Source organism: Pseudophryne corroboree, chromosome 5 (assembly GCF_028390025.1).
Source record: "Pseudophryne corroboree isolate aPseCor3 chromosome 5, aPseCor3.hap2, whole genome shotgun sequence".
Lineage (NCBI taxonomy): Eukaryota > Metazoa > Chordata > Amphibia > Anura > Myobatrachidae > Pseudophryne > Pseudophryne corroboree.
Genome location: NC_086448.1, coordinates 247,965,499 through 247,993,094, shown reverse-complemented (window position 1 = coordinate 247,993,094; position 27,596 = coordinate 247,965,499). Strand labels below are relative to the sequence as shown.

The 27,596-nt window shown below is 43.3% G+C and overlaps 1 protein-coding gene across 7 annotated transcripts in view; it reads right to left on the bottom strand.

Annotated features, from left to right (window-relative positions):
- The window catches only part of RARB (retinoic acid receptor beta), a 1,402,065-nt gene that overhangs the window by 803,766 nt on the left and 570,703 nt on the right, over positions 1-27,596 (bottom strand). For all 7 annotated transcript variants that reach the window (XM_063922235.1, XM_063922228.1, XM_063922231.1 and 4 more), the window contains one exon: positions 54-557. In XM_063922235.1, the coding sequence (XP_063778305.1) occupies positions 54-231 (178 nt within the window). In that variant the 5' untranslated portion in view covers positions 232-557. The remainder of the gene's footprint in view (positions 1-53; positions 558-27,596) is intronic.

Sequence of the window (27,596 nt, the reverse complement as noted above, 5' to 3'; positions counted from 1 at the left end):
ATAAAAAACATGACATGTCCCAGCAGCGTACAATCTGGTTACATCACACTTACTTGCTGGAGATGGAGTGCTGCAACTGCTGGTGGGAGGATGGCCTTGAAATCCATGAAGTGCTGGAAGAGGGAGCCCACCAATAACAGGAGGAAACAGGAAAGGATAGTGGGTGGCTGGATAGTGATTCATACGTCCGTTCACAGCAGGTAGAGGACATGAACGACTGCTGGTTGTCATATTAAAATATCATTGCGTACGATAATTCATCTGTGAATAGAATGCACCATCCCTTCCAGCTGACAAATAACTAGTTAGGAGGAAATACATTAAAAATGTATACAGAATTTCAGCTTGGGTGAGGAATGATTCCGGTTACAATCGCAGAAAATTTGATCAACGTCTTCAGCCCAAAACTGTTGCAGATAAAAAATGGCTTAATATTGTGCTTCCAATCCTGCTACTTTGTTGTGGTTGGTTTTCTTTCTTATTTTATTTTTGTTTTGTTATGATGGCAGTATATTTATTCCTGGATCGTTTTGTGGATGTGCATTTCCCCCACATCACTAAAAGAGAAAAGAAAAAAATACATATATAATAAATTTAAAAATACATGCAAATCATTGAGATACAATTCAGCATGTAGTAAGATATTTTAATAAGTGCAGAGTTTCAGAATAGAAATGATGGCATTGTGTATAAAACAAAAGCATTTAAAAGCCAGAAACCATTTTCATTAATGCATTTGTAGCAGCGATAAACAAATCATCTACCGTCTTGGGAAATATTTGCTGTCTTGTGCATTCTTGGGTAAAGGAATAATATGCATCACACATGAAACAATGACCTAGATATACTAAAATCATGAAAAGAAAGTTAAAAAATTGCTAAACCTTGGTCTCTGTAGATACATCTTAGCCAGTGTTTCACATGCAATCTGCCCTCCTGGTCTACTATGCTGAGGCAACGGAAAGATCCAGACTTAACTTTTAGTTATATTACTGTTCATATACCCTTACACTATAGGTGGTCATTCCGAGTTGTTCGCACGCTAGCAGTTTTTAGCAGCCGTGCAAACGCTATGCCACCGCCCACTGGGAGTGTATTTTAGCTTAGCAGAAATGCAAACGAATGTATCGCAGAGCGGTTACAAAGTTTTTTTGTGCAGTTTTAGAGTAGCTCAAAACCTACTCAGCGCTTGCGATCACTTCAGACTGTTTAGTTCCTGTTTTGACATCACAAACCCGCCCAGCGTTCGCCCAGCCATGCCTGCGTTTTTCCTGGCACGCCTGCGTTTTTCCGAACACTCCCTGAAAACGGTCAGTTGACACCCAGTAACGCCCACTTCATGTCATTCATACTGCGGCCACCAGTGCGACTGAAATGCTTCGCTAGACCCTGTGCAAAACGACATAATTGGTTGTGCCCATACGACGCATGTGCGCATTTCGCCGCATGCGCAGAAATGCCATTTTTTAGCCTGATTGCTGCGCTGCGAACAAATGCAGCTAGCGATCAACTCGGAATGACCCCCATAATGCAATAATACAACTTCACAATCTAAAAAACATCACTCTATAACTCACAATATTTATCCAGAGTACAATGTAATTAATAACATCATAAAAATGGTAAATAAAAGTTGCAGAAAAGCCACACAATCAGAATTAGGCTGGTGTCATGCTGGCGCTTTTCCTGCTTTATGCTCTCATTCAGCTTCAGTTGCAGTTTTGCTATTTTAGCAAAACTGCAACTGGCTGCAATCGCATGCTGAGGGCCACCCAGCATGCAAGTGGCTAGCAGCGATGCAATCGCAGTTCAATTGCGATCGCATCGCTGATTTGTGGTTGCCACCCTGTAATTTGTAGATGCCAAGCTGCGAAGGCAGGCACAGAGCGGCCATTTTCCAGGTTGAAGCCTCCATTTGCCACGCAAACCCAACGCCGTATCACCACCTCCACAAGGCCGCGTCACCGCCCCGCGAACACCACTGCCTGTCAATCAGGCAGAGGCGTTCGCATTAGTGAGATGCGATGGTATCCCCCTGGCCCGCGCAGTGTGTGTCCTGCGCGTGCGCACTGCGGAGGCAGACAGCGAGATGCGATCACATCCAACTAGCAGCTGATACTGATTCTTTTCATAATGTTTACCTGCATGCTCATGGTAGTGTGGTGTGCAGATATTTAATTTAAGCATCTAGACCCAGTCTACTTGTGTGCAACAAGTGCAAAACCTCTAAACTACAGATTTACACCCCTTCTATTTAGATGAGCAATAGCACGTGATCAGGCGCGCAGAAATAAGTGACTCGTCCAGTAAGTGCACAATATCAGGATGACATCAATCATAGTCACATTTCTGCTTAGCACATGTGTACACAGGGGTCAGTTTAATAAAGTGAGAAAACTAATTTCTCCAGCAAATATGTAGATAAGGTCCATCTTCTCCCTATTTATTAGAGCCCCCTAAACATTTACATCTATCTGGTATGGGTGTGGTTCATCAAATCGACAGTATCTAGGTCGACAATGTTTAGGTCGACCACTATAGGTCGACAGTCACTAGGTCGACATGGATGGAAGGTCGACAGGGTTTCTAGGTCGACATGTGCTAGGTCGACAGGTCTAAAGGTCGACATGAGGATTTTTTTTTCTTTGGTGTCGTTTTCTTCGTAGAGTGACCAGGATCCCAAATTAGAGGACCGCTTCGCTCGCCATGCTTCGGGCATGGTGCCTTCGCTTCGCTCGGCACAGATTACCGTTCCAATCGTAGTCCACGTGGATCGTTAAGTATGAAAAAAATTCAAAAAAAGAAAAAAATGTGAAAAACTCATGTCGACCTTTAGACCTGTCGACCTAGCACATGTCGACCTAGAAACCCTGTCGACATTCCATCCATGTCGACCTAGTGACTGTCGACCTACAGTGGTCGACCTAAACACTGTCGACCTAGATACTGTCGATCTTCAGACCGGATCCCATCTGGTATAGCTTCATCATATAAAGCAAGGTATTTAACATGCAGCCCTCCAACTACACATACCAGCATGCCCTGACTCAGTTTTTCATTGCCCTTTTAGTAAACCTGTGGCAGGGCATGCTGGGATGTGCAGTTCCACATATTGGAACTCTATTTAACAAGGACAGTGGCTGTATGTTTTATTATTTAAGTAAAGCATATATTAATATTTTTTCTTATTCATTATTTTTATGTAAAAAGTGGAACTGGAAGCCCCGGCGTTCTAATCTACAATGCATATGTCAGCTGGCAAAGCCGAGTCCTGCAAAACTGGCTGATGCAGCAGAAATATTCCTCTCACCACTACTGGCCAGTGTCATAGAAACATAGAACCACTTGGTCCATCTAATCTATGCGGCATGTGTATATTCTGTTTGCGACTTCAGCTGTATCTGCTACGAAATTATATGTTACAGCGTCACGGTAATGTAGCACTTCGCATGCGATCGCAAGTCCTCTCACATGCGCACAGTGGCATATGCGCATGCGCAGAAGTTCGGAAATCGCGACCGATGCTGAATCAGGGCCTTAGTTCTGTGTAAGCAATGCGGGAGCTAATACATCTGGCTTGCATTCAACTCTGCACTGGCCCTCTATGAGCACCAGAGGTATTCAAGTGAACCATCATTCAGGCAACTTTCATTTTGTGCTTTGTACATCTCCTCAGCAAATGTTACTATTCATTTACTCTGAGTACTTCAGCCATGTATTCCTAACTTCAGGTATTGTAACTGTAGAGTCAGAGGGAAACAAATAAATAACTAATTAAATCAAGGACGGAACTGCCAAAGATAACAGAGTCAGTTGCCGCCGGGCTCCAGCCTTTAAGGTGGCACTTCCTCCATTGTCCCCTGTTCCATATCTTTCCTGCTGCTGGGGCCAATGACTAGTTGCCCGCTGTAGCACCTGGGGGTCTGGCGGGGTAATATCACTGTCCTGTGAAGGGGCGTGGTGTGGGTAGGGGCGAGGTGGGAGCACTCTGCATGCACTGAAGGATAACATTTCAGCAGCAGTGTTGAAGTAACAGGGGACCTGCCATCCAGCATACCCCCCACCTTGCCTGACTGCCTGCACAAGCAAGCCCTGCCCCGCTCTTACCTACAGTATCCACCTCCTTTGCTGCGGCTCAGACCCGCGCGGCCAGCTGTTGCCATCCCATCTCTGAGATGGCTACTGACAGCGCCTAGTTTCAGGCTTCCCCGGAGAAGACATGGAGCCAAGGGCCTGAGGGCACAGTACTCGGCTGGGCCACAAGTCAGAGAGGGTTTCACCCGCTTAGGAGCAAAAGACACAGTATGCCCACATCATCACAAGTATTCTGCTCCAACATCTGACTCCATCTCCTCTGCCTTGTGCAACTGGCTGTGCCTGCTGCTATTGTGCGGAGATGATTCTCTTCTCCCTGGCAATGCTGGATTTATTGTAAGTCACCCTGACATGTCCATAAGCAAGTCCCTTCACAGCATTAATCGCTTGTCCACAAGATACCTTGTGTGACTTTACATACATTTATGTACACTAGAATATTGTTGGTTTTAGACTTGTCCTCACGCATATTTTTTTTTTTTTTTTATGATTTCACATTTGTTTCTATTCTGTTATAACCATTTACTTCTTTCTCTTAAGTCCTAAGAATCCAAAACTTTTGCTGGGGACTCCAAAAGGACCATGTGGTATAGACGGATCCGCAGGAGCCTGGGCACACTATAAAGACTTAAATTGGGTGTGAACTGGCTCCTCCCTCTATGCCCCTCCTCCAGACCTCAGTTAGACTTTGTGCCCAGGAGTGACTGGTCACACACTAGGGGAGCTCTACTGAGTTTCTCTAAAAGACTTTATGTTAGGTTTTTTATTTTCAGGCAGACCTGCTGGCTACAGGCTCCCTGCATCGTGGGACTGAGGGGAGAGAAGTCAGACCTACTTCTTAGTTTAAAGGCTCTGCTTTTCAGGCTACTGGACACCATTAGCTCCAGAGGGTTCGATCACTTGGTTCGCCTAGCTGCTTGTTCCCGAAGCCGCACCTTCAACCCCCACACAGAAGCCAGAAGAAAGAAGCCAGGTGAGGGTATTAGAAGAACAGAAGACTTCAGTATTGGCAGAAGACTTCAGTAACGGAGGTACAGCGGTCGTGCTGTGCTCCATGCTCCCACACACCAACGGCACTCACAGGGTGCAGGGCACTGGGGGGGAGCGCCCTGGGCAGCAGGTTACTGATTTCTTGATAAGGCTGGCATTGAAAGCATTTTCGGTGCCTGGGCACCATGTCTCATACCCCCGCCAGCATGTTACAGCGCGCTGCGCGCCATTGATCCCGGCTTACATGGGTGCAGGGCGCTGGGGGGGGGGGAGCGCCCTGGACAGCAAGTTACAGTTTTTTTTAACAGGGCTGAAATGTGTTACATCGGTGGTGCCGGGGCTCCGTGTCCCAGACCCCCGCCGGCATGTTATAGCGCACTGCGCGCCATTTCTCCCGCGCCGCCGGCTTCCATGGGTGCAGGGCGCCCTGGGCAGCATATATATATGTACACTTTATGAGAGTATTATACAGTAATTAAATACTGTATAAAGAACCCCCGCTGACATTATTTTCTGACGGGCTTCAGCGAACCGGGAAGGGGCGGAGCTTAGCCCCCACAACTGATTCAGCGCCATTTTATTCCATGTCCCTGCCAAAGATATGTGTACAACACAAACGAGGGGGGGGGGGGGGGGGGGCACAGTGTTTAGTGCTGTATGGAGAAGAATATAGCACTCTGTTCCATAAAGGGCGTATAATCATTGTTGTGGTGCAGGTATATCTGAGTTTTCCTGTCAGTTTACCCACTATAGTTTTAGTCGACATATGTCGACAGGTGTGAGGGCTCTGTCGCAAGCAGCTGTGGGGAGCACTGTCGGCATCGCCGACGCCTGTTGGTACTTGATTCAGAAGATGCAGTGTCAGCAGGTCGGTAGTTGTATACTTGTAAATAGTAAACACGAGATGGGTGACACAGTCGTATGTGGGTGCCTTGACGGCATCAACTGTAATTACTGGGTAAAAAATTAACATAACAGCCTTATACCTGTATATGTATTTATAGGTATATGTGGGGGGAGTGTTATTGAATTTATAGATGTATACTTCCCTCATATCCCTCGGAGTTCCGAGAATGTTATTTTTTGCATGCCTACTATTCCCTGCTGTCACGACTACTACATTTTCTGTCGACCTTGTCTTTCCTGGTAGATCCACTATTGCGGCATGTCAGTACATGGTCATACACATTCAGAACACATTACTGTCCCTAGGGACCTGGCGGGTCTGGACAATCCACTTATGTGTATGTTATATATATAGTTACGTTATGTGTTTTACATTATGTGTATTCATGAATGCTGAAGTAATAGTATTTTTTCTCATGTGCTGGTCGCTCTGTTGATTAAGCTCCAGATCTCAAGGGGTCCGAATGTTTCTTCTCTTCCTGACGCGGAGAGCATACTGTGGCAGTTGCCGTTTACCCTCTGAAAGGGGAGGTGGTACGCGACGCCATACCAGAGGTGCGCCAGGTTCAGGGCCTTGTCCTCCTGCCCCCCCCCCCCCCAAAAAAAAAAAAAGGTTTACATGCGTGTGCTGCGCATTCAGATTACCTGGAGGGATAGCCAGGATTGTCTTTGCCATTTCACGGGAGTGATGATAGTATGATGGGTTTCTTTCTGTAGTAAGAGCCATTTTTAGTCTGTACTGAGATGTTCGTCTGATTGAGACGAGGTCGGGACCAAGTGGTGCAAATCGTTGTTTCTCTCTGACTGTTCTTCAACACAGGGAAGGGCTGTTGTTCCCAACGACGCAGATGTCGGAGGAAGTGTCAGGGTCGATAAGGAACGGTTGAGGTTCTGTGTGTTCCTGTGGAAAGAGGTCTGAGGATCCTGAGTCGGATCTGTTTTGCAGTGCCACTCCATCAATATCTTCCGTTGATGAAGAAGTTGGTGCGGCCTCAGAGGCTTTTTCGGTGAGCAGGTCAAATGCCAGAGTGGGTTTCACGGGACCTGTTGGGACGATGGTCCGGGTCTCACCGACATATGCACCGGAATATAGTTCTAAGGGGTTCTCACCTCCTAGAAGGTTCGGGATCCAGGATTAGATCCTGGTGTCCATGTATGCAGATCTCCGAGGCTGGGGAGCAGTCCTTACATGGGAAGTATTTCCAGAAGAAAAGGTCAAGCTGAGAAGCTTGTCTACAATAAGCTTCCTTGGATTAAGAGCGGTTTTTAACGAACATATTCTTCGTGATCTGCAGTGTTAATTCTGTCGGATGTCTTGACAGCAGTGGCGTAAGTAAGTCGCTAGGATGGAACAAGGAGCAAAGCAGCAATGGCAGAAGCTGAAATAGTTTTCCGCTGGGTGAGAAGACTGGTAAACGTTTTACTAGCAATCTTCGTTCCGGACGTAAACGACGGAGAAATAGATTTCCTCTGCAGACGCACTCTCCATCCGGGAGAAATACTGTCGTCATCGAGAAGTTTCACAGGAGTGACAAGCCTTTGAGGAGTGCCTCAATTGGGCATGTTGGCGTCTCACTTCAATGAGAGATCTCAGGAATATGGTTCCTGGTCAAGGGACACTCGAGCTATAGCAGTGGACTCCCTCGTGACACCTTGGGTGTTTTCAGTCGGTCTATGTGTCCCCTCTGCTTTCATTCTGCTGATGGTGATAATCGTAAGAGGAACAGAGGTTCCGGCGATCTTCAGTGTTCCGGTCTAGTCAAGGAGGACTTGGTAGCCAGTTCTTCAGGATGTTTTCAGAGAAGATCCCTGGACTCTTCCTCTACGGGAGGAACTGTTACAACAAGATCGGGGCATGTATCCGAACTTACCGCGGCTGCCTTTGACGGCGTGGCAGTTGAACGCCATTTCCTAGTCCGAATGGGTATTCCCAGTGAGGTCATTTCCACACTTCTTCAGGCTAGAAAAGAAGTATCGGCGAAGCCTTCCCACAGTATTTGGCATAAATATGTGTCTTGGTGTGAATCTAAGAAAGTGCCTACGGACAACTTTCAGCTGAGTCGGTCTTCTCCATTCTTTGCAAGCAGGTGTGGATGCAGGCCTAAAGTTAGGCTCCGTTTGAGGGCAGTTTTGGCATTATAAATTTTCTTTAAAAAAAAAAAAACAGATTTGGCCACCTTTCCGGAAGTTCAGACTTTCGTGAAAGGAGTACTGCACATCCAACCTCAGTTTGTGCCCCATTGGCACAGTGGGCTCTTGACGTGGTGTTGCGTTTCTTGTGTCTCACTGATTGGAACCTTTATTAAAGGTTGTGTTAAAATTTCTCTCTTGGAGAGTGGTCATGCTTTTGCTTTTTGGGCGACCGCAAGGCGGTTGTCGGAGGTAGCGGCTTTGTCTCACAAGAGCCCCTCTTTGCTCTTCCAAGTGGATAGAATTGAGAACTCGGGTAGTAGTTCTGCCGAAAGGGTTTTCGGGGTTTATCAAAACCCTGTCTAGTTTGATGCCTGTGGTAACTTAAGCATTGGCTGATTCAATGTCTCTCGATGTAGTCAGGGCTTTGAAGATTTATGTCGCCAATTGGGCTCAGTTTGGGGAAACAGAGGCTCTGTTTGTCCGGTATGCTTCCAGCGTGCTTGGGGCGCCTGCGTCTCTGCAGTCTGTTACACGCTGGATCTGTGATACGATTCGGTGTGCTAGTTCTACGGCTGGATTGTCGTTACCGAAGTCGGGGGAGACCCATTCTACTAGGAAGATGGGCTCTTCTTGGGCGGATGCCCGAGGTGTCTCGGCGGGTTAACTTTGCCGAGCGGCTGCTTGGTCGGGTTCAAATTCTTTTGCTAAGCTCTATGTGTTTGATACCCTGTATGATGGGTACCTCATGTTTGCTCAATCGGTGCTGCAGAGTCATCCGCACTCTCCCGCCCGGTCTGGAGCTTTGGTATAGACCGCATGGTCCTTTTGGAGTCCCCAGCATCCTCTAGGACGTAAGAGAAAATAGGATTTTAGTACCTACCGGTAAATCCTTTTCTCCTAGTCCGTAGAGGATGCTGGGCGCCCGTCCCAGTGCGTACTGTGTCTGCAGTTGATTTTGGTTGCACTTTGTGGTGTTTCTACTCTGTCAGGCCATCGCTGACGTTGTGCCTGCCATAGCATGTGGTTTCTTATTATTGGTTGGGTTGACACACAGGTTGTGTTACATATTCTCTCAGCATATGGCTGTATGTTTTTCATACCGTGGGCTGGTTTTCTGTTGAAGGCCATGTCTTGCGGTATGTTCGTGGTGTGAGCTGGTATTACACTCACTGTGTTTAAATTATAAATTCTTTCCTCGAAATGTCCGTCTCTCCTGGGCACAGTTTTCTAACTGAGGTCTGGAGGAGGGGCATAGAGGGAGGAGCCAGTTCACACCCAGTTTAAGTCTTTATAGTGTGCCCAGGCTCCTGTGGATCCGTCTATACCCCATGGTCCTTTTGGAGTCCCCAGCATCCTCTACGGACTAGGAGAAAAGGAGTTACCGGTAGGTACTAAAATCCTATTTTCTGCAACACCCTGTTTGTGACATATGAATTTGGGCCCTACAATGTGGCATATGAATTTGAGCCCTACCGCGTGGCATAATATGAATATGGTCCCTACAGTGTGGCATAATATGAATATGAGCCCTACTGGGATGAAATTACGTCACTGGATTAAATAATGACATGCATGAGGATAATGGAAGGAACATATATGGTATAAGGTTTAGGAGGACATGTATCAGCCAATTTATTGGTCACCTAAACAGTGTTTATACAGATACAATATTTCCAATCTCCATTCTCTCCTGAGAGTTCCTCCATGGAGAAGGTATCAAAATGCCAGCGGTTGGGATCCCAACAGCCAGAATACTGACAGCAGCATCTCAACTTTCAGAATCCTGAGGAATCCTAGTGAGTATATTAACTCTATCCCTACCCTTAAACTCACCCCTCGCGCAGCCTAACCCTGACTGTCGCTTCCCGAGCCTAACACTAACTGTCTGCCCCCCTCACCCTAGTTATAACCCTAATGCCAGTTTCATACACTCTACGGTTTTCACCGGATGGCAAACTTTGGCATTTTGCCATCCGGCAGTGCCTTTCACACACAACGGCTTTGTGCCGTGCGTAATGCTGCTGTCCATGTGCAACAGCAGCAGTACTGCACAAAAAAAACTGTTGTGTGAAAGCGCACATTCACACACTAAGCTCACTGCCTTCAAGGACAGTACGGCCCTGGTACGGCAGTCGGACTTTTCAGCCATGCCGTGACCATGCAGGTTGAAAGCCCTAACACCAGTACTTACCATCAGGATCTGTTGGGATTCAGACCGTTGCGATGCCATTGTCGGCATTCTGACTGTCGGGGATCCCGACTGCTGGGATCCTGACAGCACCCACCCTCCAGGGCCTGCCAGACACACAGACTGGTGATCAAAGGTGTTTAGTTTCAATCTCAAGTTTGTGCATAAATAACCCAAAAACCTTCAGGACTACTCTATAATAATAAATCTGGTCTAGAGTTGCAACACAAATCAGCATCATCATTTTGTCCAAGTATGTATTTTCCTGCATACAAATAAACAACTATGACTATTCAATAGAAATCTTGCATAAGCTCATAATTCATTATTGTTATTTTTCACTTCATTTAAAATTATTATAAGTTGGTATCGTCAAGAACACTTTTGTTTTCTAAATCTAAACAGATAAATGTGATATGAACATAAATTGGTAGAACAGGTTTTGTTGTGCAAATTGCAAACATTTAGGGTGGTATCCTACTAGCTGCGAAAATGCGGTTTCACTATAAAAATGGGTTATTTTATCGCAATTGCAAAACCATGTACCCAATTAGCTGCGAAAAGTTATCGGTGAAAAGGCTCCATAGGTTTTATCGGAACTTTGATTTCACCTATTCTGAGGAGGTGATACAGTTAGTAGCTCAAATTCCATATTTTAAGGTAAAATGTATGGAATTTGGTACAGAACTCCTGGGAACTCCATCTGAATTACTAATTAGACACTTCAAACTTTTTTATTATTTTTAATGGACCAATAATGACGTCATTTTTGGGGTAAAAAAACATGCAAGGTCATGGAAATTGGAATACAAGATATGGTACAGTTACTGTATATTGGTGGGCTTTATGAGTGGAACAAGTGTTTTTAAGCTTGTAGGTGGGAGTAATTGCCGCGGTGCGTAGCTTATAGAGGATATTTATTTAATCAAAAGTCGCCGAAAGCAGGCCAGTTTTCATGTAAAAACAGGGCTGAGCCTGCTGTAACACACAGGTTTCACTGTTTCAAGAGGATAAGTATTTTTTTAGGATTTTTGTTTACGGATGATCTAATAAAATAGCCTGTAAAAAAAAAATCAGTGACACATTGGGAAAAGTGCAAAATACACCCAATGTTTTACCGTGGCTAATAGGTTGCTGCACACAGACTGCTCTAAAATACTGCACAATCTCAGTGAACACTGCTCCTAGTTGTGGCCAACTATGTACTACCATAGGTGCAGGCAGTGCACCTGCTATGGGGTCCAGAGCTGAGAGGGGTCCATCTCTCCCTGTAAAAGAAATGTGTTATATACATTTTCCCCATTGGGTTATAGATAGAGACACTTACAAACCTTTTCCTATATTTATCTAGTTATGCCCCTGGGCCTGCTCATTGTGATGTGGCATAAAATAAACAGTAGGACACTATACTGTTACATAATATGAAATGGTGCACTGTATTGTGGCATAATATGAAGTGGAGGCACTATAGTTTGGCATTATATGAACCGGGGGCACTTTAATATGGTATAATTTGAACTGGAGACACTGTACGTCATAATGTGTACTGCAGGGATGTGCGGTGAGCTAAATGGCTCAGGAGGCACTGGCTAGCACCAGAGCCAGATTTAAACGCAATATATGAGCCAAAGGGTACATATGGGAATTATACACAGCTGCAGCAGTATAAACTTCTGGAAATTTGGTGAGTTTTGATCTGAGAAGTGCAGAAAATGTGAGCCTGCCATAGACTTTTTACTCCAGAGTTTTGGCTATAAAAATTATTAGAATAATACAAAGAAGATATTTCAAACATATTCTTTGTATGTTTCATATACTTTATACAATCAAAACTCTGGTTCAAAAGTTAGTATGACAGGAAAGGCTCTGCCTCACCTGCCTCACCCCACCGCACGTCACTGGTGTACTGTGTTATATAATGTGTACTGGTAGCCCTACAATGTGACATAATGTGAACTAGGACACTACTATGGTTCATAAAATAACCTAGGACACTGTTATGGAGCACAACATGAACAACTGCTGCGTTAGATGTGTCTCTCTAGAAGATGGGTCACAGGCCCCTTTAAAATGTTGCTATGAGGCCCACAAAATACTGACTACACCCCTGAGCGAGGTGTTGTAGAACACACACATTAGCATAGAAACTGTGTCCCAGCTACAAAATTTCAGCTCACTTTTAACATTGGATTTTACTGACATAGAATTACTTGACTGCTTTCAATTGGTGATTAATTTATCTGACAATATGTTATTATTTAGTCTTAATTTATATTCAATATGAAAATGATTATATATGTTTACACTATTAAACTATGATGCATTCCTTTATCTTTTATAGTAATTTTTCAATAAAGAAAATTTTATATATAAGGATATCTAAGCTTGAGTACGAATTATTAAATCACATTGACTGAGGTGCTAATGAAGTTGCCTGTGCTAAAGCATGGATATCCTTAAAACCTGAACTGTAATAGCAGAGTTTGGGAAACTCTGCATTAAGGGGTAGATTTGCTAAAGCTTGTAAAAAGAAAATGTGGATGTGTGTCGTCTACAGCAACCAATCAGATCCTTGGTATCAATTATTTAGTACATTCAAGAAAATGATAGCTAGGCTCTGGTTGCTATGGGCAACACATCCACTTTATAAGTTTTAGTAAATCCACCCCTAAGTGGGATAGGCTTGAACAAATGCTGCTATTTCTTATAATCCACTTAGGGTGGTGTCACAGCTAGTATTCCTGCTGTATATAGGGCTGTATTCAATTCAGGTCCGATTTCCCGACGTGTCGGATAAACAGGAGTTTATGGTCGAATCCAGATTAGACCTATTCAATCAAACTCCCGTTTATCTGACAAGTCAGAAAATCCGACATGTCGGAAAGCACGTGGATCAGTGGGTTAGCTGCGGATCCATGTGTTTCGTCGGTTTCACGGGCAAATCCGACAGTTTTTTGCCCTGTTTCCGACAATAGCAATCCGACTTTAAAAAAAGTCGGATTGGTATTGTTGGGAATGGCAAAATCAGCTACAGTAATTGAATACTGAAATGTCGGATACTTTCCTTTGGAAAGGATCCGACATCAATTAAATACACCCCCACAGTATACAGATAAATAACATACCGTAGACCATATATAACAGTAAAAATCACTAAGCGCAAATAAAAATAGGTACAATGAGAATAAATGTTCATCAATACGAATACTTTCTGATACATACTAGGGTATTCAATTATCCGCAAATTCGCGGCAATTTTTCACCCGAAATTTTCGCGGCAATCGGGTGAAAATTGCCGCGAAAATGCTCCGTTTTTCAACCTATTTAATTCCAAACGGGTTTCACGTGAAAATTCTTGCAGTGAAAAGTGAGGTGAAAATGGGGAAATCAGCCTGTACCCCAAAAAATGCTAAACTAACATAGGAAAACAGAAGAGAAGTGTGTTAGAGATCACATTAGAGCGTTTTTGGGGACTTAAATTGTGTGAAATGGCTGTTATATGCATTTTTTTTTAAATGCAAAAAAAAGATAGAAAGCAAGTTTTTTTGAGCAAAATAAATGCTCTCATTAAATTTGGGGTACATGAAAATGGGTATAAGTATATATTTGGGTCATTTTAGGGTACTTTAAAAAAAAAAGTGGAAACAGACCGATTACTCCCATCTGCAAGCCTAAAAACACCTGTCCCACTCATAAAGCACCCCAATAATATACCTGTCCCATACCTTGAACCCCAATTTCCATCACTTCGTACTTTTTCACCCCAAAAATGACATGTCATTATTGGCCAATTAAAAATAATTAAAAACCTCAACGTGCCTAATTAGTCATTAAGGGGGGTGTCCCAGGAGTTCTGTACCATATCCAAATATTTTTACCTTAAAATAGTGACTTTTCCCAACTTTTCACCTGCTTCAGAGTAGGTGAATTGAAATTAGTGAAAAAATGATCACCGATAAATTTTCCAGGAAAATTGAATAGGCTGTAATTGCGTTTCGCGGGAAAAGTCCGGTTTTTCGAGCGAAAACCGGACTTTTCACGCGAAAAGTCCGTTATCGCTGCTAATTGAATATACCCCTAAGACTCCACATTGAACTGAAACGCGTTGGTGATGTGACAGAGGGTAACCAGTCTTTCTCTTGGGGACGTAAAGTACTTTACTCCTATGCCGTGGCAGCGTTACAAATGACTGATCCCGGGAGATATTGACTACTGACATGCAAGTATAGGTGTAATCTGTTACACTCACATACTCTGGTACGCTTTTACTGTCTACCACTGGTGGATTTGAAAATTGATATACTGTATGTGGATTATGGATTTTAAGTTTTCTACACTATATTAGATAACACCACCTATTATATTAAAAAACGGTACCTCACTATTGTGGACCCGTGTTTCTCTGTTTTATTAAATATGGAAATCTAATCGAAGAGAATACAAGAAAACCCAGAACTACCGCGCATTAGGTGGGACTATATGGCATAATGAGGCAGATGGGTTCAGTACGATATGCCGGCGGTCGGGCTCCCGGCGACCAGCATACCGGCGCCGGGAGCCCGACCGCCGGCTTACCGACAGTGTGGCGAGCGCAAAAGAGCCCCTTGCGGGCTCGCTGCGCTCGCCACGCTACGGGCACGGTGGCCACACTATTTTATTCTCCCTCCAGGGGGGTCGTGGACCCCCACGAGGGAGAATAAGTGTCGGTATACCGGCTGTCGGGATCCCGGCGCCGGTATACTGTGCGCCGGGATCCCGTCAGTCGGCATACAGAAGACCACCCGAGGCAGATGTATTAAGCCTGGAGAAGTGACAAAGCATTGAAAAAGAAGTGATCAATGAAAGGTGATAACGCACCAGCCAATCAGATCTTAAATGTAATTTTTCAAACCCGTAATGATTGGCTGGTGCGTTATCACCTTCCACTTATCACTTCTCCAGGCTTAATACATCTGCCCCTTTTATTTGTAAACTTACTTTTTTTTTATACAATCTGTTTTTATTGAAACAATTTCAGCATGTCAATACAGTAATATATCAACATTACATACAATATGTAGTTAATAGTCCAGAACATGACATGTAAGAATCAGGGAAGAGATATGTCAGACAATTATTCATAGAAGACATACGTAGTAACATAGTTGGTGAGGTTGAAAAAAAGATTAGTAGTCCATCGAGTTCAACCTGAATTATACTGCATTCCCTATCCTATTTAGGTTAAAAGGCTATATCCTCGTATATCTTTTTCCGTTAGGAATATGTCTAACCCATTTTTAAGACGTTTACTTTAGTCAAACATCGTCTATCATATGGTATTTCTCATACCCCTATCACTATATCAACTATAACAAAAAAAAAAAAGAATGTAAAAGTATAGAAGAAAGAAGAGAAGAAGATCAAGAGAAGATCGATTATTTAGGTTAATTATCCGTGAGACTCATGACATGGGTGAGTCGACATATTTGTTATATTCGCTTAATTCTTTAAAGGATAACCGACTAAACCATGTGGACGTAAATTTTGGGTTTGGGAGTTTCAAAGACTGGTTAAGTTCCTCCATATTCATACAACAGTCTACCCTCTGGAACCAATGGGAAATAGAAGGACAGTTCTCCAGTAGTATAATTGTAAACTTACTTTATTGGGACTATTTAGACACACTTATCTTTGGAGGTCTTTTTTTTCGGACTGGAGTCCACCATTCGTTCCATATGATTCTGGACATTACTTCTTATGTGACTGTATCAGAAAGGTATTCATACTGATGAACATTTATTCTCATTGTACTTAATTTTATTTGCACTTAGTGATTTTTCTTGTTGTACATGTTCTTTGGTGGGGTATTCTAGGGACAGCCCCATTTTCACTATATAGCTGCAATACTGTGAAGCGCAGGAACCCACACCACACATATTATCATACCGTAGACGTCTGTGAAATCTTTTGTTTATTTTTTTTTATGTGATTTTGCTGCAGGCAACTTTTTAAATGCTTCAGAGCAAAGATGAATTTGTGACAATGCCTAGTAGGCAAAGAAAGTCCTTTCATTTCTATATAACAACATTTTACTGAAATTGCGAGAAGAAAAAAATACAGTAGAAAAACCTTTTGTGTGACAGCACAGTTGGGGTGGTATCACACTGCTGCATTAAACACTATTCATAGAAATCAATTAAATCACATGTGAGAGAGTGAGTTGTCATTGCAAAACCATAGAGATGCCGGCAGTGCCGTAACTAGACATTTTAGCGCTGTGTGCAAGAAATATCATCGGCGCGCCCCCCCCCCCCCATTCATATTTTGAATAAGGCAAAATATAGGTGCGAGGCTTCATGGGGAAGGGGCGTGGCCACAAAATAATACCAATTTATAGTCCGCTGCACAGTAGTCTCCATTATTCAAATTACACCGCACAGTAGCGCCCAGAGCTGTAACTAGACTTTTTGGTGCCTTGTGCCATAGAGAGAATTGGCCCCCTCCTCATTTTTCCAATAGGGGCATAAGGTACATGCCTCATGGGGAAGGGGCATGACAAGATTGATACAAAGAGAAAGCCCATGTTATGAATCCCATTCCCACATTATATATACAGTATATATTACACACACATTTAACAAGAATCCTCTTTATACCACATTCATGCACTTAACTTGAGAGCTCGTTGGTATTCAGTTACAATACCCTTTATTAAATCCTGGGTATGGCAGTATTGAATATACTGCCATACCCAGGATTCAAACCTATAACCTGTTGAATTCTAATCACACACCCTACTCATTGAGCTATTTGATCCTACATTAAAACTATGAACACTATATGAAGCTACTGGTGCTTTGTATAAAAAAAGAATCAGCATTGCAATTGAGCAGATCTATGTAGTGTGCAGCCACACATCCAATCCCTTCCAGCCACACACTACATAGATCTGCTCAGCTGCAATGCTGAATATTTTTCACAAAGTACAAGGTAAGCTTCAAATAGTTAGAATTCTCTAGCTTAAAATTCCCTAGCTTTCTATGCCAAGGCCAACAGCTCAATTAATAGATTGTCGGACTGCAATGCCACAGGCAATGGGTTTGAATCCCGGGTATGTCAGCATCTTGAAATGTAATAAAGGACAGTGTGACTGACTAACAAAGAAACCTCAAGTTGAGTTCATGAATGTTGTATTGGTATTAGAGACAGAATGGGTCAGGGTAGGAGACAGGGGCGGACAGGAGATGGTGGATTTCACAAAGGGAGAAAGCTGCAAGTGAAAAGGAATTAAAATAGATAATTTACAAGTGCTACCAACAGCGCCCCATATCTTGCAGCGCTGTGTGCGGTGCCCCTTCCGCACACACCTAGTTACGGCCCTGGATGCCGGCAATTGCAGCTGAACTCGCCCCCTTGTGGGCCAATCTGTGGATCTTTGTATACAGCCCTATGGGGCTGTGAACAAACATCCGCCAAGTCCAGCTGTACTGTAAGTGCGGTGCATGTGCGTAACTGAATTGGCCCCATAGTGTTCCCATTCTAAAACATTGAAGTGGAGAACGCCCTTAACAGGTCACTACTGTCACTTGGGAGTGATAATGCTTCATAATTTGCTGCATTTATGATGCGTAATCACTCCTCTGTGGTGGGATGATGGTTACCCATTCAGTTCAATGGGTCTGATTGGGATTGATTAAGTACTATGAAAACTATCAATTTTCCTTGCTGAAAAAGCTCTAGCATTCAGAGCTCCTGTCTGACACTACCTATATTCTACCTCTGGTTCAGCCTACCCGTGAGGCCATCACCATCACGAGCTGTCGGTTTACAGTAGTAAAATACATGCTGTGTTATACAGAAGTGTATCACACTATGGCTGTCTAGTACAGTGCAGATTACAGTACTTCAAATCCTGCATTACACATGCATCTTGCAAATCACTACAGAAAAAAAGTCTCATGAATATAAGTGCGTCCTCACAGACCTCTGATGAGTAAGGATTTATACAATAGATAAGGAGAAGAATTTAAAAAAAAAATTAAATAAAAAAAAAGATTTTCATCCTGTGCAGGACATTTTGCAGCAAGACATTTCATAGTAGGGTCCTGTATACAATAGTGCCTCATTATTATTGCAGTTGTCGTGATTGATCTTGTCTAGTGGTACGTTATCACTGTGTAAGATGGCAGTGCTTGCATCGGTTTGGAATATTGCTATAGTTTGAAGGGCTGTGTTTCAGTTTAACTAACATTGATTTTTACTCTTCTCCTCAGACTCCTCATGTTTTTGAGACAATTTAATTTTATCCCAAGGCTTCTCAAAAATTGATGCTATGTGCAAGTGTGTCATGTTGCAGTGTTTTCGTCTCAAAACAGTTGTTGAAGTTGGAAAATATTGCTTTTTTTTTTCTCTATTCCTAATCTAATAACCAGAGCTATGAATAGAAAGTACAGTTTTTTTATCTCTGTCCCTAATATAATAGCCAAAACTATGGATAGCCACAACCAGGGGCGTAGCCTGTACTTTGTGGGCCCCATATCAACATTTTGAAGGGGCCCTGTCCCAATCTGATCTCCCCACTCCAAAACTGCTCCTGATTGAGGGGCACACAGCATATACTGCTTTCCCAGCAGCCCACTATCTCCTTGTCACCCCTGCCTATTTCCATCACCCTCAGCCTCTCCGTCTCCCACTATCTCTCCCTGTCATCCACTGCCTCTCAATTTACCTCTCCCCTGCGTCACACTCTCCCCGTTACCTATTCCCTGGCATCAGCCACTGTCTCCCCCTGTCACGCTCAGCCTCTCAGTTTCCCACTATCTCACCCTGTTACCCACTGCCTCCTCTTCTAACTTTCCTCTGAGTCATCTCCCCATCACCCTTTTTCTCCTGTCACTCTCTCCCTGTCATCCACTGGCTTTTCCCATCAGCCTCTATGTCACAGACTGCCTCCATCTGGCATCAACCACTGCCTCCCCGTCGCCCATTCCCTGGTATCACCCTTTTCCCACTCTCTATCCCCATCACCCACTGCCTCACCCTTTGCATCTCCCTTGCATCACTATCTTTCCATCACCCTCTCTCGCCTATGAACCTCTGCTTCTCCAAGGAATCACCCTTTCCCCTTCATATGGATACAGTTTTCCCTTTGAGGCCACACCCTATGTGAGACCACGTCCACTTTCCAAGAGTGCGCACAAAATGTCCACCCCCCCCCTATTCCCTTGTCATAGTGCTCCCCCTGGCAGTTTGTTCTGGGTCCACCCCTGTTGTGCTGCTGTGTGTGGATATCAGCGTGGTCTTCGTTACAGGTTCCCCTCCCTCTCTGGGGTCCTGCAAGCCGAAAGCAACAAGCTGGACGCTGAACTGTGGAACTTCATTCAGCTGACAGCTGGGGCTTGACAGCGGGGATAGGATTAACTTTAACTTGTTTAATTAATGCTAGTGAATTTATCTAATTTTGCAGGTAAGCCTCATAAACATTTAATGGCTTCATGTATTAGCCTATTGATAGATACTTGTAAGCAGACTTAGCTGCTGAAATCTACTGTAGAATGAGATTATTGCACAGTGTGTAACTGGGGATGGGTTGTTTGTATATTTGACTGTGTCTTGATTAACAATTCACAGGAATGAGAGTATTCATGGCCGTTTTGACTATACTTTAATTACTAAGGTACTTCAAATTATTTGAGAACTGAGAGGAAATGTTTTTTTTTTTTTTTTTCTGCAGGGCGGCAAACACAGACAGTGACTAGGGGGCGCTTTACAATTGCACTATATTATTGCGTAGCAACAACTGTAGCGATTGACACACACACAACCATCACTGCAAGATCACAAAGGCACCTTGACACATGTGCAGTCTGCCAATAAGTGCTCACTTGCATAAATATCGGCCACAGAGTGCAGTCATGAATTAGGCCCATACAGTGCTATGGAATGTTTGTGGAAGAGGGATCCCAAATCGGTGTCTTGCTTAGGGCCCAATGAGGTTTAAATCTGCCCCTGACAGTACCTCCGTTTCATATTATGACATAGTGTCTCCAGTTCATATTATGCCACATTACAGTGCCCCCAGTTCATAGTATGCCACATATTATTATTATGAAATTTTATTTATGAAGGTTCCACAAGTGTTTTGCAGCCGTACATACGACACACATTAGAACAATACAGGGTACACAGTACTGAACATTACAGAAAATCTACAACAGAGCACGGGTAACACTTAGCACCACAGTTCTCAGTACGCAATACAGATGAGATGTAAGGAAGCATAGGAGTAATCGGCATACTACTGGGGGCGGGCAGCCATTGGAAGGGATGAAGAGTCACGAGCAAGAGAAAATGCACGTATAGGCAGTCACTGTGTAGGAGAGAGCTGTAATTGAAGTGCAAGAGAAGAAGGCTGTGAGAACAGGGGGGAGGAGGGCCCTGCTCCAAGGAGCTTACAATAAAGGGGGAGGGGAGATAGACAGGTGACATGAGGCAAGAGCAAGCGGAGGTGGCCTGGTAGCAAGAAGTAAGAGAGGGAGAGATGGCCAAGGCATAAGGGTGGGAGAGCGGCCTCGAGGTTATGCGGAAGGGTACGCTTTGATGAACAGGTGAGTTTTCAGTGCCCGTTTGAAGCTTTGCAAGGTCGGGATTGTCTAATAGAGGGAGGGAGCTAATTCCAGTGAAGGGGGGCAGTGGGGGCAAAATCTTGGATTTGTGCATGGGATGAAGTGACCAGGGTAAAGGAGAGGCGACACTCATTGGCTGACCGGAGAGGGCGGGAGGGAGATGAAGTTAGAGATTTATGGAGCAGTGGAGTTAGAGAGGGCCTTGTATGTGAGGGTGAGGAGTTTGAAGAGGATTCTGTAGGGGAATGGGAGTCAGTGCAGGATTTGTTGAAGGGGAGTGGCAGATGTGGAGTGTCGCGAGAGGAAGATAAATCTAGCTGTGGAGTTGAGGACAGATCAGAGTGTAGCGAGATGGGAGAGTGGGAGGCCAGTGTGGAGAATGTTGCAATAGTCAAGCCGTGAGATAACTAGTGAGTGGATAATTAGATTTTAATTACCTACTGATAAATCCTTTTCTTGTAGTCCGTAGAGGATACTGGGGTCCACGTTAGTACCATGGGGTATAGATGGGTCCACTAGGAGCCTTGGGCACTTTAAGAAATCAATAGTGTGCACTGGCTCCTCCCTCTATGCCGCTCCTACCAGACTCAGTCTAGAAACTGTGCCCGAGGAGACAGACATATCTTGAGAGAAGGGTTCAGAAAAAGATAGTGGTGAGATTCAAACCAGCACACACAAACAAGAAGAAAAACCATGTTAACACAACATGAACAAGAACAACAACAGCTGATCCAACAATAATACTTAACCAAGTAACCCTGCAGGAAACACGAAGCACTGGGCGGGCGCCCAGTATCCCCTACGGACTAAGAGAAAATAATTTACTGGTAGGTAATTAAAATCCTATTTTCTCTTACGTCTTAGAGCAGGGGTAGCCAACCCTGGTCCTCGAAGTCTACCAACAGTGCACGTTTTCCAGCTCTCCTCACAGAGTCCACCTGTGGATCTTTTAAAATGTGACAGTTAGTAATAACTGCACATGTGCACCTGCCAGGTCAGCTGGAAAACGTGAACTGTTGGTAGCTCTTGAGGACCAGGGTTGGCTACCACTGTCCTAGAGGATACTGGGGTCCACATTAGTACCATGGGGATGTACCAAAGCTCCCAAACTGGGTGGGAGAGTGCTGAGGTTCTTGCAGAACTGATTGACCAAACTAAAGGTCCCCAGAGGCCAAGGTATCGAACTTGTAGAACTTAGCAAACGTGTTCGAACCAGACCAAGTAGCTGCTCGGCAGAGCTGTAAAGCCGAGATACCCCTGGCAGCTGCCCAGGAAGAACCCACCGACCGAGTAGAGTAGGCATGAACTGATTTAGGAACCGGCAAAGCTGCCATGGAGTAAGCATGCTGGATAGTCAGCGTGATCCAGCGAGCAATAGACTGCTTAGAAGCAGGACACCCAATTTTCTTCGGATCATAGAGCACAAACAGTGAGTCCGATTTTCTGTGACGAGCTGTCAATTTGACATAGATTCTCAAAGCCCTCACAACATCCAGGGACTTTGAAGTAGAAGAGATGTCAGTAAGCACTGGAACCACAATAGGTTGGTTGATCTGAAACGCAGACACCACCTTTGGAAGAAATTGCTGACGAGTTCTGAGTTCAGCTCTATCCTCATGAAAAATCAAATAGGGGTTCTTGTGAGACAAGTCCCCCAATTCCGAAACACCCCGTGCCGAAGCGAAGGATAATAGTGTGACAGTTTTCCATGTAAGAAACTTTACATCCACCTCCTGTAAAGGCTCAAACCAATCTGATTGCAGAAAATGCAACATCACGTTAAGATCCCAAGGGTGGTTGGATATGCAGAACTCCTTTCAAGAAGCCCTGAACCTCAGGAAGGGACCCCAACGGTTTCTGGAAGAAAAGGGACAAGACCGAAATCTGAACCTTTATGGAGCCCAGATGCAGACCCACATCCATACCAGACTGCAGAAAAAGCAGAAGACGACCCAGCTGAAATTCTACCGCAGGAAATTTCCTGTTTCACACCAAGAGACATATTTTCTCCAAATCCGGTGGTAATGTTTAGACGTTACCTCTTTCCTGGCTTGGATCAAGGTAGGAATTACCTTGTCCGGAATCCCTTTCCGGGCTAGAATTTGATGCTCAACCTCCATGCCATCAAACGTAGCCGCAGTAAGTCTATATAGACGAATGGCCCCTGTTGTAGAAGATCCTCCCGAAGAGGCAGAGGCCACGGGTCCTCCAGAAGTAGTTCCAGTAGATCTGCGTACCGAGCCTTTGGTCAATCCGGAGCAATGAGAATTGCTTGAACCCTTTCCCTTTTTATTATTTTCAGAATTCTTGGGATCAACGGAAGTGGTGGAAAGACATACACCATCTGGCAGACCCATGGAGTCACCAGAGCGTCCACCGCCACCGCCTGTGGGTCTCTTGACTTGGAGCAATACCGCTGGAGCTTCTTGTTGAGACGAGAGGCCATCATGTCGATCTGTGGAATTCCCCACCGACGTGTCAAGCACCCGAACACCTCCGGGTGAAGGCCTCACTCTCCCGGGTGGAAGTCGTGTTGGCTGAGGAAGTCTGTAGTTGTGCTTCCCGGGAGGGGATTGTGGAGGTAATTCAGACCTAATCGTAGCAGCAAATTTGTTAGCAGTTGGGCGAAGCCATGTGCACTGCAGGGGGGGGGGCAGATATAACATGTGCAGAGAGAGATTTGGGTGGGGTGTGTTCAAACTGAAATCTAAATTGCAGTGTAAAAATAAAACAGCTAGTATTTACTCTGCACAGAAACAAATTTACCCACCCAAATCTAACTCTCTCTGCAAATGTTATGTTTGCCACACCTGCGGTGCACATGATTTTTCCCAACTGCTAACAAATTTGCTGCTACGATCAGGTCTGAATTACCCCCCGTGATATGTGTTGTGCGCACCATCCAAAAGTACTGGCGCAAAACATGGTGTGTTGCTGTATGCATCAAATGCACTTTATAATTTATATCTAATGTTCTAATTACTGTGCCGTTCCTTTAATGTATGGAATTATCAATGTCACTAGATGCTTTAGTACCTATTTTAGGCTGTACACATAACTCTGGGTGCATTTATAAGCTTGAGAGCATTCCATAAAGATTTTGTTAGGTTACTAATGCACATTCAGGTTCCTCCCCAGTGTCTTTATATAAGAGATTAAAACAAGAAGTCACCCATGTTACAGGCTTACATTTACACTGCATAAGCAGAGGTGTGGTGGAACTGGAGACAGACAGCCACTACAGTATGCCATAATACAGTTCCAAGCTGACCACACACAGTGATCCTGCTGCTCAGGGTAAGAGAGAGTGGCAGGATAAATGTATATAGGCGGACGAATGAAATCCAGCTGTTTGGCGCTCCAGTAAAGCAACAGGATCTTTTCTAGCGTCACTGGGGCTTGTTGTCAGTAGATGATAGCAATCATATTTTGCCACATTTTTCACATTCCAGAAGGATTATATGAAGACATTGCTGTTTTGGATCACACACAGAGCGATATTGGGACAATTTGAAAGGGTTTGTGACCAGCGTTACTCTACCTAGTACATGGTGTGTAAACGTCTCCTTGCTGGGTACAGAAATTGTATTTCTTTATTTGAAATACAGTTGAAAATGTATTGCTTTGCAGAGACAAGCACGTATTGACGATTCTTTCCCCATGACATAGTAATCTGGTCATTGCTCCTAATATTCCCGATTGAAATATTGGCCTACAGTATATTCCACTCAAACTATGCCTATGTGGCACAAAGTCATGCACTATTACTGGCAGGACCTTTTAGCTCCTGAGAAGAGGGAAATCAGGTATGAGTTAATAGAAGCATTATTAGAGTAGATGTACTAAGCAGTGAAAAGAGTGAAGAAGTTGTCCATGGCAACCAATCAGCATTGAAGTAGCATTTATAAATTTCATACTATAAAATTATACAGAGCAGCTGATTGGTTGCCATGGGTAACTTCTCCACTGGCTCACTTCTCCACTCTTTTCACTGCCTAGTACGGTACATCTCCCCTTATGGGGGGATTTCAATTAGAGGCGATAAAATGTTAAGTTTTAGAGTGTATATCGCCTGTTATTTCACTTATTTCCTGTTATCGGGTGTTCATTTATTGTGCAATTCATTCAGAAAATGTTTTACCTGATAATTCTTATTGTTTTTTCACGCATTAAATCTGCCTGTACCCCAAAAAAGACAACTATTATTAGATAACAGTATAGATGTCTATTAGAGGCCATAATAAAAGTGTTTGGGGTTCTTAAATTGTGCCATAAGGCTGTTATAAGCATTTTTTCTAAAACAATGAAAATATTATAGCTGTCAAGTGTTTTTCTGCAAAATAAATGCTCTGCTTAAATTAGGGGTGCATAGAGATGCCCCTTATGTATATATTTGTGTCATTTTGAGCCACTTTTAACAAAAAACACCTCTAACACCCACCTGCAATCTTAAAAACACCTGTCCCAATTATATAGCACTGCCATATACTTGTCCTACATCAATTAACCCATTTTCCTGCACAGATTCACCCCAAAAATGACATGTAATTAATGGACAAATTAGCAGAACTCAAAAATTCTAATTAATCATTTGGGAGGGTGTCCCAGTGGTTCTGATCCAAGTCCTGGCATGTTTACCTTAAAATAGGGATTTTCCCCAACTTTTCACCTGCTCAGGAGGTGGTTAAAAACTTTGTGTTAAACCCTATGGAGAATTATCGCGTATTAACTTTTACACGTGAAAACAGGTTATCACTTGCAATTTAATTCCCCCCTATGGCTGAGGTTTCTGAGGTACTGTGACTAATTAATAAGGCACATTTTAGCTTAATCTTTAATAATAAAAAAAATTGTATGAATTCCCTTTCTTAAATAAAATTCACATGGCACATTCCAAATGTATTTTATAGTTAAAATTGCTATGTGTACTAAAAAATATTCTTTTATTTTTTCTTCTTCTAGCAATAAAGTTTTTGGACTGTTCTAAACAATGTCACAGTGTATTAACAATTCCATCTATCCGAGAGATTGCACTTCCAAATCAACTTCAATATAAATACGTTGAAGATCTGACACATGTACAACCTAACTCTTTCACTTAAATCATGACAGACACATGAACAGCCAACCAACCCTTCACTGTAACAACAGCAGACAGAAATCATCCTTCCTCAGCTCCTATCTTAAAATTAACAGTGAGACCCTTGTCATGCTTAGCAATCCAGGTTTACAAGAGATTTTTATTACAGGACATGAAGGTAGGCTCTAAATTTCTAATGATGGCTGTAAATATGTCTTTGTTTTGTAGACTGTACTTTAAATATTTGAAAAATTAATTACGATGACAAACTTAAATCAGCCATGATCACAGATGGCTTAGACAGCTAGAATGTCAAATGTTCATAAACTGAATTTAATGTGACCACAGACACAATAACTTTTTATAGCAGGGCAATTTTATTCAATTAGATCTTGCAATGATTTCTACATGTGTAGTGTCAGGATTCAGTCAAGAATATGAGGTAGTAGGTTAGGTGAGAAATTAGCCAGAATTAATTGGTCAACATGGTATCACGGTCACTAGCGTCAATGATAGTCTCAGAAGAAAAGCATATATTTCCAAGCAATGCCTTAGAAAGGCAAAATGGTAATATACAACAGGCAACTTGGCAATGCAAGTAATAAGTCTGTGAATATTTGATATACAGATTCGGCAATGTGCAATAGGTAACATAGCCATGCAGGAATTAAAGAGATATGGGTCTAAAACCTAATATGTGGCTAATGAATTAACCAATTTTGTTGTAATTATCTTATAATTGATCACAAGCAGGGGCAGATTGGGAATTGAAAGTGGCCCTGGAAAAATTGGTAGAAGTGGCCTCACATGAGCAGCAGCAGAGGTATACAGGTTGAGTATCCCATATCCAAATATCCGAAATACGGAATATTCCGAAATACGGATTTTTTTTGAGTGAGAGTGAAATAGTGAAACCTTTGTTTTCTGATGGCTCAATGTACACAAACTTTGTTTAATACACACAGTTATTAAAAATATTGTATTAAATGACCTTCAGGCTGTGTGTATAAGGTGTATATGAAACATAAATGAATTGTGTGAATGTAGACACACTTTGTTTACTGCACAAAGTTATAAAAAATATTGGCTAAAATTACCTTCAGGCTGTGTGTATAAGGTGTATATGAAACATAAATGCATTCTGTGCTTAGATTTAGGTCCCATCGCCATGATATCTCATTATGGTATGCAATTATTCCAAATATGGAAAAATCCCATATCCAAAATACCTCTGGTCCCAAGCATTTTGGATAAGGGATACTCAACCTGTACCATGTAACCATGGCGGCAGCTCCACCCCTCACATGGCAACAAACAAAACAGGCCTTACATGCTCATCGGCCCACCGGGAATCTTCTCCCCCCAAATACTTGAAAACATATTACCAGCGTATGAAGGGGAATAATGGTGAATCTTTTTTGTGATTGCTGATGTATGGGCCCCATTACCCTTTGTGTTTATAAAGTGTATTTATTTTACTTACCAGCATGGTGACATGCAAATGGACATTTATTTGTATTTACTACGTCACTTTTCAAATATATTGTTACTTTCCCCTGACCTGCTTGGATTGGAGACAACGGATAATGGTTTACGGTAA